The 17,192-nt window shown below is 55.4% G+C and overlaps 1 protein-coding gene across 5 annotated transcripts; it reads left to right on the top strand.

The window, feature by feature from the left end:
• The first annotated feature begins 5,970 nt into the window (after positions 1 to 5,970).
• On the top strand, positions 5,971 to 14,723 carry GBGT1 (globoside alpha-1,3-N-acetylgalactosaminyltransferase 1 (FORS blood group)). Of its 5 annotated transcripts, none has more exons than XM_043469976.1 (7): positions 5,971 to 6,106; positions 7,279 to 7,378; positions 7,956 to 8,021; positions 11,434 to 11,481; positions 11,565 to 11,600; positions 12,317 to 12,451; positions 13,405 to 14,723. In XM_043469976.1, the coding sequence occupies exons 2-7, from the start codon at positions 7,293 to 7,295 to the stop codon at positions 14,087 to 14,089; spliced, it is 1,056 nt and encodes a 351-aa protein (XP_043325911.1). In that variant the 5' UTR covers positions 5,971 to 6,106; positions 7,279 to 7,292; the 3' UTR covers positions 14,090 to 14,723. The 5 variants fall into 5 exon arrangements, with proteins under 5 accessions (XP_043325911.1, XP_043325910.1, XP_043325909.1 ...); XM_043469975.1 differs by having other exon boundaries at positions 13,402 to 14,723; XM_043469974.1 differs by having other exon boundaries at positions 5,999 to 6,106; positions 7,190 to 7,378; positions 13,402 to 14,723.
• Positions 14,724 to 17,192: the final 2,469 nt, after the last annotated feature.

Genomic DNA, 17,192 nt, shown 5'->3' with positions numbered 1-17,192 from the left:
AGGATCCTCCAGACACCTTCCCCCTCCTGCCAGGCCCTAAGCATCACATCCAGGAGACCAGGGCTGAAGACCTGGTCAGCCTAGTAGGACCCCAGCCTCCACAGGGGAAGAGGGCCTGCCCAAGAGCTGCTGGGGCCAGGCTGTGAAGTGACCTAGAGCCTGCCTGGCTCAGAGAAGCTGGCTGGGTGAGATCACTGCCTGACGAGGCCCCGGGATAAAGGTTCATTGATCCTCCAGCTGCATTCATGTGGGCCCGGAGCTTGAGGGCAGACCTCCATCATCTGTACAAAAGCCTCTGAGCTGGGCACCACGGCTCCCCCTTGTTCTAAGTGGACACCAAGATGCTAAAACCCTCCCTGGCCTGGGAGTAGCAGCCCTGGGGCTAAAGCAGCCCTTGGGGCTTCCAGGGGGCACTAGTGGTAAAGAACCTGCCTGTCAACTCAAGAGACATAAGAGACGCAGGTTCATTCTTTGGTTTGGGAAGATCCCCTGGAGGAGAGCATGGCAAACGACTCCAGTATTCCTGCCTGGAGAATCCCATGGACTGCCTGCCTGGTGGGCTACAGTCCATGGGGTCAGCCAGAGTCATCCACAAGTGAGGTGACTTGGCGTGCAGAACAGGCATGCATCCTCTGGTCCAAAGACACAAGCTTGCCCTTCCCTGCATCTCCTTCCCCATGACTGGCTTGGCCTCCACTTGGGGGACACCCCAGCAGGGGTGTCAGAACCCCAGGACCTGGAATACCTCAGTGGCCTGTTCCCTAGCCCAGCCCCATCTGGAACACACTTCACATCTGAAACAGTGCACACACACACGCACGCACACACAGTCCACAAAACACTGGCTCTTCCTCGAAGAGCTGCCCTCTGATGCTTTCTTTTCTTTTTTTAAGATTTTTTTTTCATGTGGACCATTTTTAAGGTCTTTATTGAATTTTTTACAATATTGCTTGTTTTATGTTTTGACTTTTTGACCACAAGGCATGTGGATCTTTTAAAAAATATTTTGTTTATTTATTTGACTGCACAGGGTCTTAGTTGCAGCATGTGGGATCTAGTTCCTTGATCAGGGATTGAACCTGGGCCCCCTCAATTGGGAGTCTTAGCCACTGGCCCAAGGAAGTTCCGGCATGTGGGAGCTCAGCTCACTGACCAAGGGTCAAAGCCGTGTGCTCTGCGCTGAGTGGCAGAGTCTTAACCACTGGACCACCAAGGAAGTCCCTCTAACGGTTTCTGTTTTACAGAGAAGTCTCGGCTGTCCCACCAACTCGGTCACAGCCCACTGAGCGGCGATGAGGACTGTGGGTGCCTCTGAGTGTCCCCACTGCCAGGACACCAGACCCTCCTGCCCACCCCTGCGGCTCCCCAGAGGCTCTCAGTGACAGACAGAGAGGAACAGTGATGCATAAGAGCAATTTATACATCGTGAGCCATTTCATCTGGTTTCTAGAAGTAGATAAACCCAGCTGAAGTGGGGCAGGGGTCAGTTCAGTTCAGTCGCTCAGTTGTGTCTGACTCTTTATGACGCCATGGACTGCAGCACACCAGGCTTCTCTGTCCATCACCACCTCCCGGAGCTTGCTCAAACTCACGTTCATTCAGTCAGTGATACCATCCAACCATCTCATCTTCTGTTGCCCCGTTCTCCTCCTGCCTTCAATCTTTCCCAGCATCAGGGTCTTTTCCAATGAGTCAGTTCTTCACATCAGGTGGCCAAAGCATTGGAGTTTCAGCTTCAGCATCCGTCCTTCCCATGAATATTCATTCACTCATTGGAAGGGTGAATATGAACATTGGAAGTGGGGAGGGGTGTCGGAGTCTTATTGTGGAGTCACCCTCCAGGAGGAGAGACCAGGACCTTTTACCTTCCCTCACCCTTTCACCCAGCTTCTCCCAGGCCAGCCCTGAGGCTGTCCTTGGGCTGGATTTATCCTCTCCCGGGGGAGGGGGAACAGGGAAAACAGAGAATGCTGGTTTGGCTGTTGATGGAATGCTGGCCTGCGTGCCAGGGCCCCAGGGCTGGATCTGCGCATCTGGCTCACCTCAGTGACCAGGCAGGGGCCAGTGCCTGGAAGGCACACCAGAGAACTTTGCAAACTTCTGAGTGAGACAAACCGGTCAGCTGGTCCCAGACCAGGTCCCAGGGAACCAGTTGTTTGAAGCTAAAAATGGAAGCACAATCTTTCAGTCAGTAGTCACCAGCTTCCCTCTGGGGAAACCAGAGTCTGCAGCCCTGTAGAACCTGTGACCCTCAAGGGAAAGCCCAGGGACCCGGGCAAAGACTCCCACAAAGGATGTTGTACCCGGTGCCACACAGATCTGCGTCTGCAACTTCAAGCTGCGTCATCGTGACCCTGACAAGCCTATAGTTGCAGGACAGAGAGTGGGGGTGAGACAGGATGGCCACACGCCAGGTCACATCTCAGTCCCTGGGAGAGCCAATTGGCGGTTCTTGGCTTCTTGAAGGAAAGAATTCAAGAGCGAGCCATAGTAAAGTGAAACAAGGTTTATTCAAGAAAGAAACACACTCCACAGACAGAGCGTGTGCCATCTGGAGAGGCATGAGGGGAAGCAGGATACAGAGTTGTCAGTTTTTACAGGGGTGGGTAATTACACAGGCTAACGAGTGGACATGAGTTTGAGCAAGCACCAGGAGTTGGTGATGGACAGGGAGACACAGCGTGCTGCAGTCCATGGGGAAACAGTCTGACACTCCTGAGCGACTGAACTGAACTGAACTGAATGAGTGGGAAGAGTATTATAGCTATTTTAGGGAAGTGGTGGAGATTTTCAGAAATTGGGCCACCGCCCACTTTTTGACATTTATGGTCAAGCCTCCTCAATTCGGCTCAGTTCAGTCATTCTGTCATGTCTGACTCTTTGCAACCCCATAGACTGCAGCACACCAGGCCTCCCTGTCCATCACCAACTCCTGGAGCTTACTCAAACTCATGTCCACTGAATTGGTGATGCCATCCAACCATCTCATCCTCTGTCGTCCCCTTCTCCTCCCGCCTTCAATTTTTCCCAGGATCAGGGTCATATTCAAGTCGCTTGGGATATTATAATGAACTGTATACTGAGACTCAAGATGAAGTGCAAGTTGAGTCTGCCATCATGGACCTAATTGATTCTAATCAATTTAGGTCGTGTCCTCAAGCTATGTCATCCTTTTAAAGGTTGTGCCCTGTCCCCTTCCTGTCTCACTATAACCTCTCTGAGCCACAGTTGTTATTTTGTCTCCCATGCTGTTTCTCTGCATAGATATTCCTTAACTTGTGTTAGTCGCTCAGTCCTGTCCGACTCTTTGCAACCCCATGGACTGCAGCAGGCTAGGCCTCCCTGTCCATCACCAACTCCTGAAGCTTGTTCAAACTCACGTCCACTGAGTTGGTGATACCAGACAACCATCTCATCCTTTGTCGTCTCCTTTTCCTTCCACCTTCAATCTCTCCCAGCATCAGGGTCTTTTCCAATGAGTCAGTTCTTAGAATCAGGTGGCCAAAGTATTGGAGCTTCAGCTTCACTATCAGTCCTTCCAATGAATATTCAAGACTGATTTCCTTTACGATTTACTGGTTTGATCTCCTTGCTGTCCAAGGGACTCTCAAAAGTCTTCTCTAACACCACAGTTCAAAAGCAACAATTCTTCAGTGCTCAGCCTTCTTTATGGTCCAACTCTCACATCCATACATGACTACTGGAAAAACCTTAGCTTTGACTAGATGGAGCTTTTTGGCAAAGTGATGTCTCTGCTTTTTAATACACTGTCTAGATTTGTCATCACTTTTCTTCCAAGGAGCAAGCATCTTTTAATTTCATGGCTGCAGTCACTATCCGCAGTCATTTTGGAGCCCAAGAAAATAAAGTCTGTCACTGTTTCAATTTTTTCCCATCTATTTGCCATGAAGTGATGGCACTGGACGCCATGATCTTCATTTTTTGAATATTGAATTTTAAACCAGCTTTTTCACTCTCCTCTTTCATCCTCCTCTAGAGGCTCTTTAGTTCCTCTTCACTGTTTGCCATTAGAATAGTATCATCTGCATATCTTGAGGCTGTTGATATTTTCCCCCAATTGGTTCCAGCTCATGCTTCATCCAGCCGGGTATTTCTCCTGATGTACTCTGCATATAAGTTAAATAAGCAGGGTGAATACACAGCCTTGACATACTCCTTTCTCAGTTTTGAACCAATCTGTTGTTCCATGTTCTGTTCTAACTGTTGCTTCTTGACCTGCATACAGGTTTCTCAGGAGATAGGTAAGGTAGTCTGGTATTCCCATCTCTTAAAGAATTTTCCACAGTGTGTTGTGATCCACAGAGTCAAAGGCTTTAACATAGTCAATGAAACAGAAGCAGATGTTTTTCTGAAATTCCCTTGCTTTCTTTCTCTCTGATCCAGTGGATATTGGCAATTTGATCTATGGTTCCTCTGCCTTTTCTAAATCCAGCTTGTACATCTGGAAATTCTCAGTTCACTTACTGCTAAAGCCTTCCTTGAAGGATTTTGAACATTACCTTGCTAGCTTGTGAAATGAGCGCAATTGTATGGTAGTTTGAACATTTTGGGGGATTGGAATGAAAACTGTCCTTTTCTAGTCCTGTGGCCACTGCTGAGTTTTCCAAATTTGCTGGCATACTGAATGCAGCAGTTTAACAGCAGCATCTTTTAGGATCTGAAATAGCTCAATTGGAATTCCATCACCTCCACTAGCGTTGTTTGTCGTAATGCTTCCAAAGGCGAACTTGACTTCACACTCCAGGATGTCTGGCTCTAAGTGAATGACCACCATCGTGGTTATTCAGGTCATTAAAACTTTTTTTGTATAGCTCTTCTGTGTATTCTTGCCACCTCTGTTTAATCTCTTCTGCTTCTGTTAGGTCCTTACAGTTTCTGTCATTCATCATGCCCATCCTGGCCTGAAATGTTCCTTTGGTATCTCCAATTTTCTTGAAGAGAGCTCTAGTCTTTCCCATTCTACTGTTTTCCTCTATTTCTTTGCATTGTTTACTTAAGAAGGCTCTCTTATCTCTCCTTGCTATTCTCTTGAACTCTACATTCAGTTGGGTATATCTTTCCCTTTCTCCCTTGCCTTTCGCTATAAAAGATATACCCAGATGAATGTAGAGGGGTACATTCCCTCCTTTTCTTTTCTCAGTTATTTATTTGTAAAGCCGCCTCAGACAAACCACTTTGTCTTCTTGCATCTCTTTTTCTTTGTGATGGTTTTGCTCACCACCTCCTGTACAGTGTTAGAACCTCTCTCCACAGTTGTTCAGGCACTCTGTCTACCAGATCTAATCCCTTGAATCTCTTCGCCACTGGCCCTTGTTACGGCTCCCTTCTTTACAAACAGAGTGCCTTCCTTTCAGTTCCTGTGAATGCCCCCTCCCTCACCACCCCTCTGCCTTTGAGGGTCACTATCTCTGCCCTTGGCCTACACTTGGAGATATCTAAGACAGTCCTCCTGGGGCTCCTGGACTCCCTAGGATGAACTAGGGTCAGTACAACCTCTGGAGCAAAGAATGGCTAATTCCGTTCACAGAGGAGGCAGAGGCTCCCAGAGATTCCGAGAGCTGCTCACGGTCTCCAGGCCGGCGTGCCAGGCTCAGGGTTCCTAAGCAAGAGTGATGATCCCAAGCCAGAAAGTAAGAACGACGTCCTTTTGGTTTTCCCTTCCAGTGACTGTTTCAACGCTCTTCTAAAATCAATAAAGTTTTCTCCCCAAATCGGATCCCTGACTTCTCAAGCGCGCACCGCCCCCCCATCCCCGAGTTCCCTGACCCACACTCCTCTCACCGCAGATGGGTCTTCCGCCTTGGAGGCGTGGCCACGTGGCCGGCAGTGTGGAGCCCCCGGGGGACCTCTAGGGGGCGGGGGCTGCAGCTGGTGGGCGGGTCGAGGCAGGGTGGGAGGAGCATCAGCCGGTGGGCGGGGCGCGAGGCTCCTTTCCCCGCCCCCCTCGAGCCCGCCCGGCCCCGCCCACCGGCTGCGTCTGGCCCTGCCTACCGCGCTACCTGAGGCGCCAAGGCCAGCCGCGTCCCTGATTTCCGGGCCCAGCTGCGCCCCTCCGTCCGTCCCCACCTCAGGCCGGCCGCAAGGGGTGAGTCTGCAGGCGGCAGAAACAGTTGCGCTCGGTCCGCCGCGCCGCGGGTCCGGCTAGGGCCCGCAGTGGCCGGCGGAAGTGGAGGCGCGCGCGTGGGGGCCCCGGGGCTCCGGGGCTCCCGGGCTCCCGGGTGCAGGTTACCGGCAGGGGTAGCCGGAGCGCGGGCCGGGCTCTGCGTCGGCGGCGCGGCCCACGATCTAGCGGAGCCGACGCGTCAGGTGGAGCCTTTGGAGGAACCGGCGCCCCAAGCCCGGATGGGGAAGCAGAGGTCTGCAGAGGGAGCGAGAGCCAGAGGCCACGGAGTGAGCGGGACCAAAGTCCCGAAGCTCCTGCCTGGGGATCTCGATCTGACTTCGGGCGAACGCAGGAGGGTCCTGCGCTCTCTGTGGTCTGGGCTAGGCCGAGCGCTTTTACAGGCCTCCCCTCGTGTCCGGAGCGGCGCGTACTGCGTCTTGTCCCCCGCACCAAGCCCCCCGATAGCTGAGGAGTACCACCCCACTCCCGCCCCCACCACCAGGCTGTGATGGACCCGGGAGGAGAATGCCTTGCCCAAGGTTGGCGCCGAGCTGGTGAGAAGTGAACCGCGCTCCCAGGAGAGCTCCGCCTCCCGGAGGAACGCTCGGCTGCCACCCCTGGCCCCCACCCCCAGCCAGGAAGATCGCCGCCGCCCATCTCTGACCAGCAACCCCCTTCCCCAGGCCGCGTGTGACCCCGCGGTGCCGGCTCCGGACTGGATTTCCGGCGACCCGGCTGTTTCCCCCAGAATCTTTCTCCAAGTGCTCTGGCCCTAGTCGCTAGGAAGGCCGGCTCATCATGGAAGGTTTCAGGAGGGAGGCCTGCGAGCCAAGGCAGGGGGGGCGGCTAGTCGCCTTTCGGGTCCAGTGCCTTTCCCAAGGCTTTGGCTGAATCCTGGACCTCTGTCCCCTGGAACTGCCAGATCTGGGCCTGGGGTCCAGCTGGACAGGGCAACGCCTGGACTCCACATTTCCCTTGATGGAGGTGCCCAGGGGAGGGCAGAGCAGCAGGAAAAAAAAGGGGGGGGCGGTCAGTGTCCTGTGGATAAGGAGCATCCCTTTGCAGGTGTTCCCCGACCCCGGAGACCCAGACTGTGAGCCTGACACCCCTGAGAGAGGTGGGCCAATTCACCAAGGCCCACTCTGTCTCTGCAGGTGCTCAGGCTCAGATGCCGCCCCCAGCGATGCACTGCCCGAGACTGGCCCTGGGCCTGGGATTCTGCCTGCTGCTGGGCATCACCCTCTGCTCTCTGTGGTGAGCATGCCCCTTGCAGCCCTCTGTCCCCACCCCAGACTCCTCCCTCTCTCAGTATCTCAACCCCGAAACCTGGACCCCTTCACGGGATTTCCAGGTCCCACCTTCCTCTCTAGGCACACCTGTCCCTGCCCCCTAGCCCCAGTATGACTGAACCAGTCTGGCTTACGGGTTTTCCCTTGCACTGACCTCCTGGCCTCTACACTTAACTCTTGCCTCTACCTGCACTATTCTTCTAGCCGTGTTAATGAGGAACTCCTGTTTATGCTCCAGAATTCACCCCGTGTGTCCTTTCCACAAAGCTCTGGGGGTTCCCCCACACCACCAGTCCCTTGTGGGGCTGGTGTTAAGAACATTCCTGCCCCAGGAATGAATGGCTGCATAGCTTATAATGACTCATTGCAGAAGGCCAGGAGGCTTTGTCCTCTGAGGTCAGCCAGACCCAAGGACTGATGGGTAGAGGGCAGGGGGAGGCCCCATGTGCACCACTGGGGACCTGCATTTCTACTAACATGCACCAATGTGACTTCTAGGCCTCAGCTTCAAAATCAAGTCAACACATGTATTTCCTTCCCAGGGTGTATGTCGAGAACTGGCTGCTGGTCTCCTACATCCCCTATTATCTCCCCTGCCCAGAGATCTTGTAAGTATGGGGCAGGCAGAATTAGGGGCCCCCGGAATAGGGAAGATGGGAGGGCTTTTCAGGTCACTTTGTAGGTTCTTAGGTCCTAAACTTATGATTCTGAGCCACAAATGTGGAAGTTCCCTGTTTCTGTCCTCAGGTATCCTCGCAGGGCCATCTCCACGGTGTGACTTTGAGCATGTTGCATAGCTCGGAGTCTCACTTGCCGTATCTGTAAGATGGGATGATAGAGCTTGGGGTGTGATGATGCCTGTAAATATCCTGGTGCTGCACCTGGTATATAGGAGGTGCTCAGGAAAGAATGCTTTCAGGACTTGACCTTTTTGCTCAATGTTGTGCGCTCTGTGTATTCAAAGGACAAATGCACACATGGCCAGTCTCACTCAGACAACAGATCTGACGTTTGGACAGTTCAGAGAGATAAAGATGATTTGGGACAGTCTCAAGGTAGCATTTGGCCCCGTGGTCTTCTGGTTTTCATGACACCTAAAGGAAGGTTTAAAATCTGGATCATAAGACTACTAATTAACAACAGTAAGGTGTGTCTCACTATTATAAACAGAATGTAGTAAATTAGGCAGGACAACAGAAAAGACAAAAGAAAACTAAAACCCTCTTGTGTCCTGCTGGCCTGAATCACACTCTTGACTGCATTGTCAGCTTGTTGATTGCTGTACTTTCTATTCAAACAGATTGTTCTGAAAGCAGAAAGTACACTTGCTGTTGAAAATAGTTGTGACCAGAATATTTTTGCAATTCTTATCCTATTTCCCCAGAATTGGCTTTATTTTTCAGCATGTGGTCACCATCATTTTATTCCACCCAGGGGCTGGGCCCTAATTCTTAAACCCTCTCCTTTTCCCACCAACAGCTGTGGGGCATTTAGGTTGTTTCTAGTTTACCAACATTCTAAATTAGTTTGTAATGAGCAACTTTGGATATAAAGCTTTCTCCATCGTTTTTTTAAAATTAATTAATTTACCTAGGCCGGGTCTTAGTTGCAGCATGCAGGACCTCCTATCTTTGTCTCAGCATGTAGGATCTTTAGTTGTGGGTGGTACGTGGGATCTAGTTCCCTGACCAGGGATTGAATCCCAGGTCCCTGCTTTGGGAGTACAGAGTATAAGCCACTGGGCCACCAGGGAAGTCCCAGCTTTTTCCATCTTAAAAACCCTTTTATTTGGTACATTCCTGGGCCAAAGGATATGGCCAGGGTCTCCATCCATCTCATCAGGCTGATCTCCAGGGTGCCTGCTTAGTCGCTTCAACCTCACTCTTTGTGACCGCATGGACTGTAGCCCGCCAGGCTCCTCTGCCCATGGGATTGCCCAGGCAAGATTACTGGAGTGGGTTGCCATTTCCTCCTCCAGGGGATCTTCCTGACCCTGAGTCAAAGTGATTCAGGCCAATAGGACACGAGGGTTTTTGTTTGGACCCAGGGGTCCAACCTGCATCTCTTGCGTCTCCTGCGTTGGCAGGCGGGTTCTTTACCACTAGCGCCACGTGACACCACCTGGAGGCTCTCCGGGGGACCGTGGCAAACACACACATACATCTCCCCACCCTCCGCCACCCTCAGCAGCTGCACTGCACCTGGGCTGCAGAAGGTGTCATGAAAAACAAAAACCAAACCACCTTGCTGATTTGAGAGATGGGAAATGTGCTGTGGTTTAAATTTCACTCCTTTGACTCCTGCGCGGCCCTCATCCCCCCACGCCTTCCCATTTACTCAATTTCCTCTTTTGTGACGCGCCTGCTCCACCACCTCCCCGCCTCGGCCTGTTGTCGGGTCCTCTATCACCACCTTTGGCCGAAAGTACTCGCTGCTTTTTTTTTTTTTTTAATTATTTGCAGTTTGTCTATCTTCGGGTTCTGAGTTTTTTAAACAGATTAAAGTTGGAGATTTTTTTGTTAGTTTTAAATGGTCACACCTTCCTCTCTGTTCATTTGGATTTCTTCTTTCAATTTTATTACCTTCAGAGGTCTGGAAATGTGAAGTTCCTTTTTTTTTTTGGCTCTGGCTCATCTACGCCTTTGGTGTTCTTATGTCTGACTCTTTATTATTATTTTTTTTTAATGTCTGACTCTTTTATGTGGCCAGAGTGGAGTGTGTCAGGGCTGGTGAGGCAAGGGAGACACCGATGGCCAGGGAAGTGTGGGGCCAGGGCCCCTTCCCCTTCTCATTTCTGACCAACTTCTCAGAGTCTCGTCACTTTCTGAGCAGGACCTGAGATGTGCTTGTTTGTGTGAAACTAACGCAGAGGGCCAAGTTGATGGATCAACTTTAAAAAAATACATATCTTCCAGAGTATAAGCTAATCACAGAAGGACAGATACTATAGAGTTTCATTTATAAGAGATCTCTAGTATAGAGACATGGGACTTCCTGGTGGTTCAATAGTTGAGACTTTCATACTCCCAGTGCAGGGGGCACAGGTTTGATTCCAATTCGGGCACTAAAATCCTGCATGCCACATGGCGTGGCCAAAATGAATAGAGATCCTATTTTTAAAAAAAGAAGATTTTTTTCCAGAGGCAGAAGTAAACATAATAGTTACCACGGGTTGGGAGAAGGGGTGGAGAGGTAGTATCTCAGGGAGACAGTTTCAGTTTGGGGACAGTGAGCAGGTTCTAGAGATGAGTGGAGGTGAGGTTTGCACAGCAACGTAAGTGCACCTAATGCCCCGGAACTCTACGCTTTCAAATGGTTAAAGTGGTAAATGTTTGTCTTGTACATCTTACCACACACACAAAGCGTGGACGGAAAACACCAGGACGGCTCCAGGAAGCTTAAGCCAGCCCACCATGGGTGATAGAATGAAGAGACCCAGGTGAACGGCAGGCACCCTTATCCTCAGGTGGTCCGAGCCTCACAGGCAACCTCAGCCCTCTGATGGAACCAGCTCTGACTGGCTCCCTGGGTCAGAGGAGCAGGCCTGTCCCGTCTCCAGGCCTCACTTCTGCCCTGCGGAGTGACTGTTATTGTCCCCATTTTAAGGGAGAGAGGACAAAACCCCAAGGAGTGGGATGTCCAGCCTCGGGTCTCTCCGGCCGGAGGCGCCTCACCTGCAGCCTCATCTGTCTGAGCTCCCAGGCTAGAAAGAGGCAGAACTGGGCTCACTTTGCAGCTCCTCAAAGCTTCTCCACGGTGCCCAGGCTCTTCCAGAGCTGAAAAAGACCGTGGGGACAAATGGCACCAGCTTGAATCACCGCCCTGCCACACGGGGACCCTGGATGAATGGCCTCTGTGGGAGCCCAGCCCCCGCACAGCGGGCAGAGCCGTGGAGGGGGGGCCACGGAGGCTGGGGGAGGGGGTGCCTGCCCCATGGGGGTGTTTCATCCCAGCTTCATCCATCCCTGCTGAGCATCTCTACTAACGACACCGATGGCCCTGTCTCACCTCTCCCACCAGCAACATGAAGCTTCAGTACGAGGAGGAGCCGTCCCAGCCCGTGGCACAGTAAGCAGCCTGTCCTTTCGCCCTCTGTGGCCCCAGGGCGGGGAGCTGCCATCCCTTTAACCACTCACCCTTCTTGGTTGCAGGTCACAGTACCCTCAGCCCAAGCTGCTGGAGCAAAAGTAGGTGTTGATTAGGGCCTGGGTGCAGGATGGAGAGACTCGAGGGGGTGGGGATTGGGGACAAAGCTCTGACTTAGAAGCTGGGGTGCTGGAGTGGTCAGCTGACCTCGGGGTCTGGGTACTCTGGGACCTGGGCTCCAGTCCAGCTCTGTCACTAGCTGTGTAATCTTGGGTGGGTTACCCAACTCCTCTGAGCTTCTTCTGTACAGGTGGAGGGTTAGTGATACCCACTCAACGGGGTGGAGGACCAGATGAGATGAGGTTGGCAAAATGCAGAGCGGTGATTCCTGGGCAGTCCCAGTGGTTAGGACTCTGTGCTTTCACTGCCAAGGACCCTGACTCACTCCCTGGTCAGGGAACTAAGAGCCTGCAAGCCAGGTGACGCAGCCAGAAATAAAAACAAACCAAAAGAAACTGCAGAGCACCGTGCCTTTAGTGCTCGATCCATTATTAATGGTGATAATGATAAGCCCCATCTCCGAGGCCCTTAGCAGACACCAGAAATGCCAGGCTCCTCCAGACACTGGACATGCAGTAACTCCTGGTCCTCTTGCCCTCTCTGGGAAGGAGCTATTGTCATCCCCACTTGAGGATACGGTGGCCCAGAGACAGGGATGAAGCTGCCCAGGGCTACACAGCATGGGAGGCAGGACCAAGATGAGACGGGGGCTTTCCCCAGGGGAGGGTCTCAGCCCCCTCGGCCTCCTCTGCTGCAGGCCCACAGAGCTGCTGACACTCACACCCTGGCTGGCGCCCATCGTCTCCGAGGGAACCTTCAACGCCGAGCTTCTGCATCACATCTACCAGCCGCTGAACCTGACCATCGGGCTCACGGCGTTTGCCGTGGGGAAGTGAGTAGGGGGCTGCGGGCGGGTGGGTGGGGTGGGGTCTGGGGAGAGACGGGACCCTGCCCGGGCACCAGGGAGGCTGTGCAAGGTGGGAAGCCACAGAGCAGAGTGTGCTGGTGGGAGGGGGCTTCCTGGAGGAAGGGGGCGGGGAGGGGAAGGCAGCCCCCCTGAGGGAGCAGCAGGAGGCTTTGTCAGGAGACACCTTGCCCCCTCACCCCGTCTGCTTCCCCAGAACCGTCCAGGCAGGTGTAAAGGAGTGGCAAGCCCCCAGAAATGGAGGGTCCGTGGTCAGGCCACAGGCAGGTCAACAGAGAGCTGGCCCTGCCCTGGGGACCCTCTCTCCTCTGCCCCCGGGCCTGCCTGCTCTCTGGGCACCCCCTGTTTTCCCCCCTCCTCCCTTACCCCACCTGGCCTTTCCTTTCTGGGACTCCTGAGAGAGGGACCCCAGTGGGGGGGCCCAGTGAGTAAAGCACCGCTCAGGTGACGGATGGCCGCCTGGAGTCGGGGGGCCCCCTCTCCCCCGGCCCGGTCAGCACCCAGCACCACTCACTTCCCCTTGGTGTGCCGCCACTACCCGATTCTCAGCTACTCTTTTCTCTCTGAGTCTCAGTGTCCTTGTCTGTAAAGCGGGGAGTGTGGTCCCCGCCTTCCCAGGAGTTTGAGGCCAGGAGGTAATCCCTTCGAACACTGCCTGGCATCTGTAAATGCTCAGGAAAAGTTAGGGCACGCAGCCTATGAATATCATCAAGTTATCATTATTAGGACGGCCTCTAGAGGTTGGTACTGTGATCAGGGGAACTTGACAGACGAGGGGCAGACCTGAGTGACTGCTTGAGACGGGAAGCTGGGAGGGGGACCCCAGCCTAGCCCTGGGCCCCGGGGGTGTGCCCACACGGAGCAGGGGCCAGGCAGTGGCCCTGCGGAGGCCGTGGTGCGTGACGGGGTCCTACCAGCAGGTACACCCGGTTCGTCCAGCACTTCCTGGAGTCGGCCGAGCAGTTCTTCATGCGGGGGTACCGAGTGCGCTACTACATCTTCACTCACGACCCCCAGGCCATTCCTCGGGTCCCGCTGGGCCCCAACCGCCACCTCAGCGTTGTCCCGGTCCCCGGGCCCTCCCAGTGGGAGGAGGCCTCCACGCGCCGGATGGAGGTCATCAGCATGCACATCGCCGAGAGGGCGCACCGGGAGGTGGACTACCTCTTCTGCCTGAACGTGGACACGGCGTTCCGGAACCCGTGGGGCCCCGAGACCTTGGGGGACCTGGTGGCCGCCATCCACCCGGGCTACTTCACCGTACCCCGCCACCAGTTCCCCTATGAGCGCCGGCCCGTCTCCACCGCCTTCGTGGCAGACGGCGAGGGGGACTTCTACTATGGCGGGGCGGTCTTTGGGGGCCGGGTGGCCAGGGTGTATGAGTTCACCAGGGGCTGCCACATGGGCATCCTGGCGGACAAGGCCAACGGCATCACGGCAGCCTGGCAGGAGGAGAGCCACCTTAACCGCCGCTTCCTCTCACACAAGCCCTCCAAGGTGCTGTCCCCCGAGTACCTCTGGGACGACAGGCAGCCCCAGCCCCCCAGCCTGAAGCTGATCCGCTTCTCCACCCTGAACAAGGACACCGCCTGGCTGCAGAGCTGACGGCGGAGGCGGGGCCGCCGCGGACGGGGGAACCCCAGCGAGCGCCCGGCTCACCGGAGCCGCCGGGCACCGGGGCCTCACTCCTCAAGCCTTACGTGGGACCAGCCCTGTGCCGTCTAACCTCCACCCCTGCTGGCAGAATCCAGCGAGAAGGTGGGCCTGGAAAGGCCTCTGTCCACTGCGAAGAGCAGTGTCCGCGTGGAGGAGAACACCAAGATCACACCATCCGAGGCCCAAGGACAGGAAGAAGGGAGGCCAGAGGTGGAAGAAGACGGGGCCTGCAGGCCTCCGCCAGCCCACAAGCCTTCGGGGCAGCCCCACCCAGGGCCCCAAATCCCCTCTCTGCCACCCGCCCGTTCGTTGCCTGCTGCCCTTGACGTTGCACTTCTAACACTTGTAGGAAAGGCATCCCCACCCCGTTTTCTCTGGCTGCAGGGGTCCCTGCTGTGTGTCCCCAGCCTCTGGAGCCAGTTTTTCACTCAGGACCCGGAGGGAGCCTTCCAGGCTCCCTGGTTTCCTGTCCCTGCCTCATTCGAGGTGGACGGTCCCCGGCACCAAGCACCTCTTCTGTAAGAGGGTTTGGGCAGCTTTTAATAAAAGTAGCGTGTGCTAGGCCCTAACCGGGCTTTCTTCACCTGCACCTCTTGAGTATCTGGGCTGCCAGGCCCCTAGGGATGCAGGCAGCCTGGATCGCAAGTAGTCAGCTTGGGTGGGAGGGTGTGGGTACAGTTTTCTAGAAAGCCTGGGCTGCTGCTGGCCGCTGCAACAGGCAGGATTTCATCCCAGTTCTCCTGGGAGATGGGTGAAGTGAAAACATGACCGGCTATGCAGCTCTCCTGAGTCGGGGGGAGCAGAGCTCCTGCCCCCCAGCTGGATGCCCTGTGGGCTCTTGGTCCCTGAGTGCAGAGCACATGTATCTGCTGCATCTGCCATCAGCCTCAGCCCGGGGGACTCCTGGTGGGCGTGGGACGCTAAGGCCACAAGGCAAGCCTAGGATTAGAGGGGCTTCAGAGCCCTGGGGTGGTCCCATCTGCCTGGTGGGACAGAAGCGGGGGGCGGGGGGCCCAGTATGCACTCCCCTGGGGGCAGCAGATCCTTGCCACATAAGGTAGAGGGCAGAGGGTGTGGTCTGTGGCCAAGTCAGGAGGAGCAGGAACCCACCCACCTGGGCACCCTGGGCAAAGCTGGGGCCAGCCCCAAGCCTACTCTTCCTGCAGCCTGTGCTTGGGCGGCAAGCCAGGACAGACTGTGAGAGCGCGGGCAGGCTGAGTGACCACATGGGGAGACAGCCTGAGCCAGGGAGAGGCCCTGGGGTGCTCCCCGGGCAGAGGGACAAGGCTGGATCCATGGCCCATGTGTCCGCACCTCCCCAGGGTGCCCAGCCCCGCCCCGGGGCGTGTATGGAGCTGGCGGTGTTGAAGCTGCAGGCCCTGCCTTCACCGAGCTTCCGTGCTGGAGCAGGGAGAAGGCCCTCGACATGGAGACCAGAGGAGAAGGAGGTGGCCCTGAGCCCGGGCAGCGTCGCAGGAGAGAAATGAACCCTTGCTCGCTCCAGCCCAGCTCTGGGTCCTGCTGATGGGCCCTTCTCAGCCTCGGCCCAAGCCCCCAGGCACTATGGCTGCCCCAGACCACATCCCAGGCATGGCCCTCCGACACAGTTGAGTGAGCAACTACCCAACTCCTAGACCTAAAACGGTCCAGGCTACTTTCCCAGAGAGCTGAGGGCTTGGGGCCAGAGCTGCTCTGTGGGTGGGAAGAAGTACGGGGCCTGGCAGGAGTAGGAAGAGTGGCGGGAGATAGGCCTGACCCAGCAGAGAGAAGGGGAGTACCAGAGTTAGAAGTCGACAGAATAACAAATGCATAATGTCTGCGGTGTCCCCTGCAATGGAGGCCCCTGAAATGTAAGCTTCCTGTCCCCTGGTGACCAACTACCTCCTCCCCACGCCTTACAGTCCAACATCACTGCTCTGCCCCAGGGCCAGGACCAGCATACCTTTGTTCACGCTGCCTACTGGTTAGGCCTCCCTGTCCAGTCACCTGGCCCAATTCCAGGAACATAGTCATGACATCACCTCCTCCAGGAAGCCTGCCTTGATTTGTTCCCCCTTCCTTCCAGAGTGGGTGCCTTTCGATGGTCCCATAAGTCCTCATCCCTATGTCATCCGTTACAATGTTCTGCCCATCTCCACCCATTTCCCAGTTGGTAAACCCCAAGAGGATACAGGTGGTGGTCAACCAGGTTTACCCCAGTACCTGAAACCCAGGAGGCATTCTTTGAATGTTTGTTGAATGACTGCATGAATGTGAGGCAGCTGAGAGAACATGGGTTTTAGTCTGTCCTAGCACACTTGGGATGCTGGGCAGGCCACTCCACCACCCTGAGGCCCTGGGGTGACGATCAAATGGGACTATGGCTGGGAGCCCTCTGGGTACTGTCTTCTAGGCAGGCACTTGGAGAAGAAGCCGGGCAACATGCTCAGCCCTGGGAGGAGGCAGACAACCACCACAGCCCGCTCTGTGCAGAGGAGGGGCAGACCCCGTCCCCTGTGGTATCGCAGGGGTGCACGCTTGAGTGGTGGGGTGAATAACACCCCCGCTAAGCTCCTCCCAGCTGAGGTGCCGTGGCTCTGACAAAATCACCCAGAAACCGTGGGCCCTGCGACCCCAGCCTGTGGTGACCCCCGACTTCTTGCCACGCACTCAGAGCCCCGTGCGGTCTGGTCCAGACACCCTTCCCAGGGAGCACCCCTCACCCCTCCACCCCAGCCTCCCACAGCCTTGCTCCTCTAGGGAACCCCCTCCACACCCTCCTCCTCAGAGCCCCTGCCTGCAGCGCCCCTCCCCACAGCCCCCCATCCAGCATGGACTCACCTCCAAGGCCGGGCTGAGAGGCTATCTCCACAGGCGCCTGTGAATGCACAGCTGTTGGGGTCAGAACGGCCTGGGCTCGAGCCCACGGCGGGGCCACCTCATGGCCCTGTGACAGGCCAGCTCGTGTGGTGACTCTCAGGCCTCAGCCTCCTCCACTGAAGATGGGGTCAGTGGCTCTGCCCTTGGGAGGGAGGGCTGGGGATTAAAGCAGGCAGAGGAAGACACCCAGAGG

Source organism: Cervus canadensis, chromosome 5 (assembly GCF_019320065.1).
Source record: "Cervus canadensis isolate Bull #8, Minnesota chromosome 5, ASM1932006v1, whole genome shotgun sequence".
NCBI classification, from domain to species: Eukaryota; Metazoa; Chordata; class Mammalia; order Artiodactyla; family Cervidae; genus Cervus; species Cervus canadensis.
The sequence above is the reverse complement of the archived record's forward strand: the minus strand, read 5'-3'. Positions and strand labels throughout refer to the sequence as shown.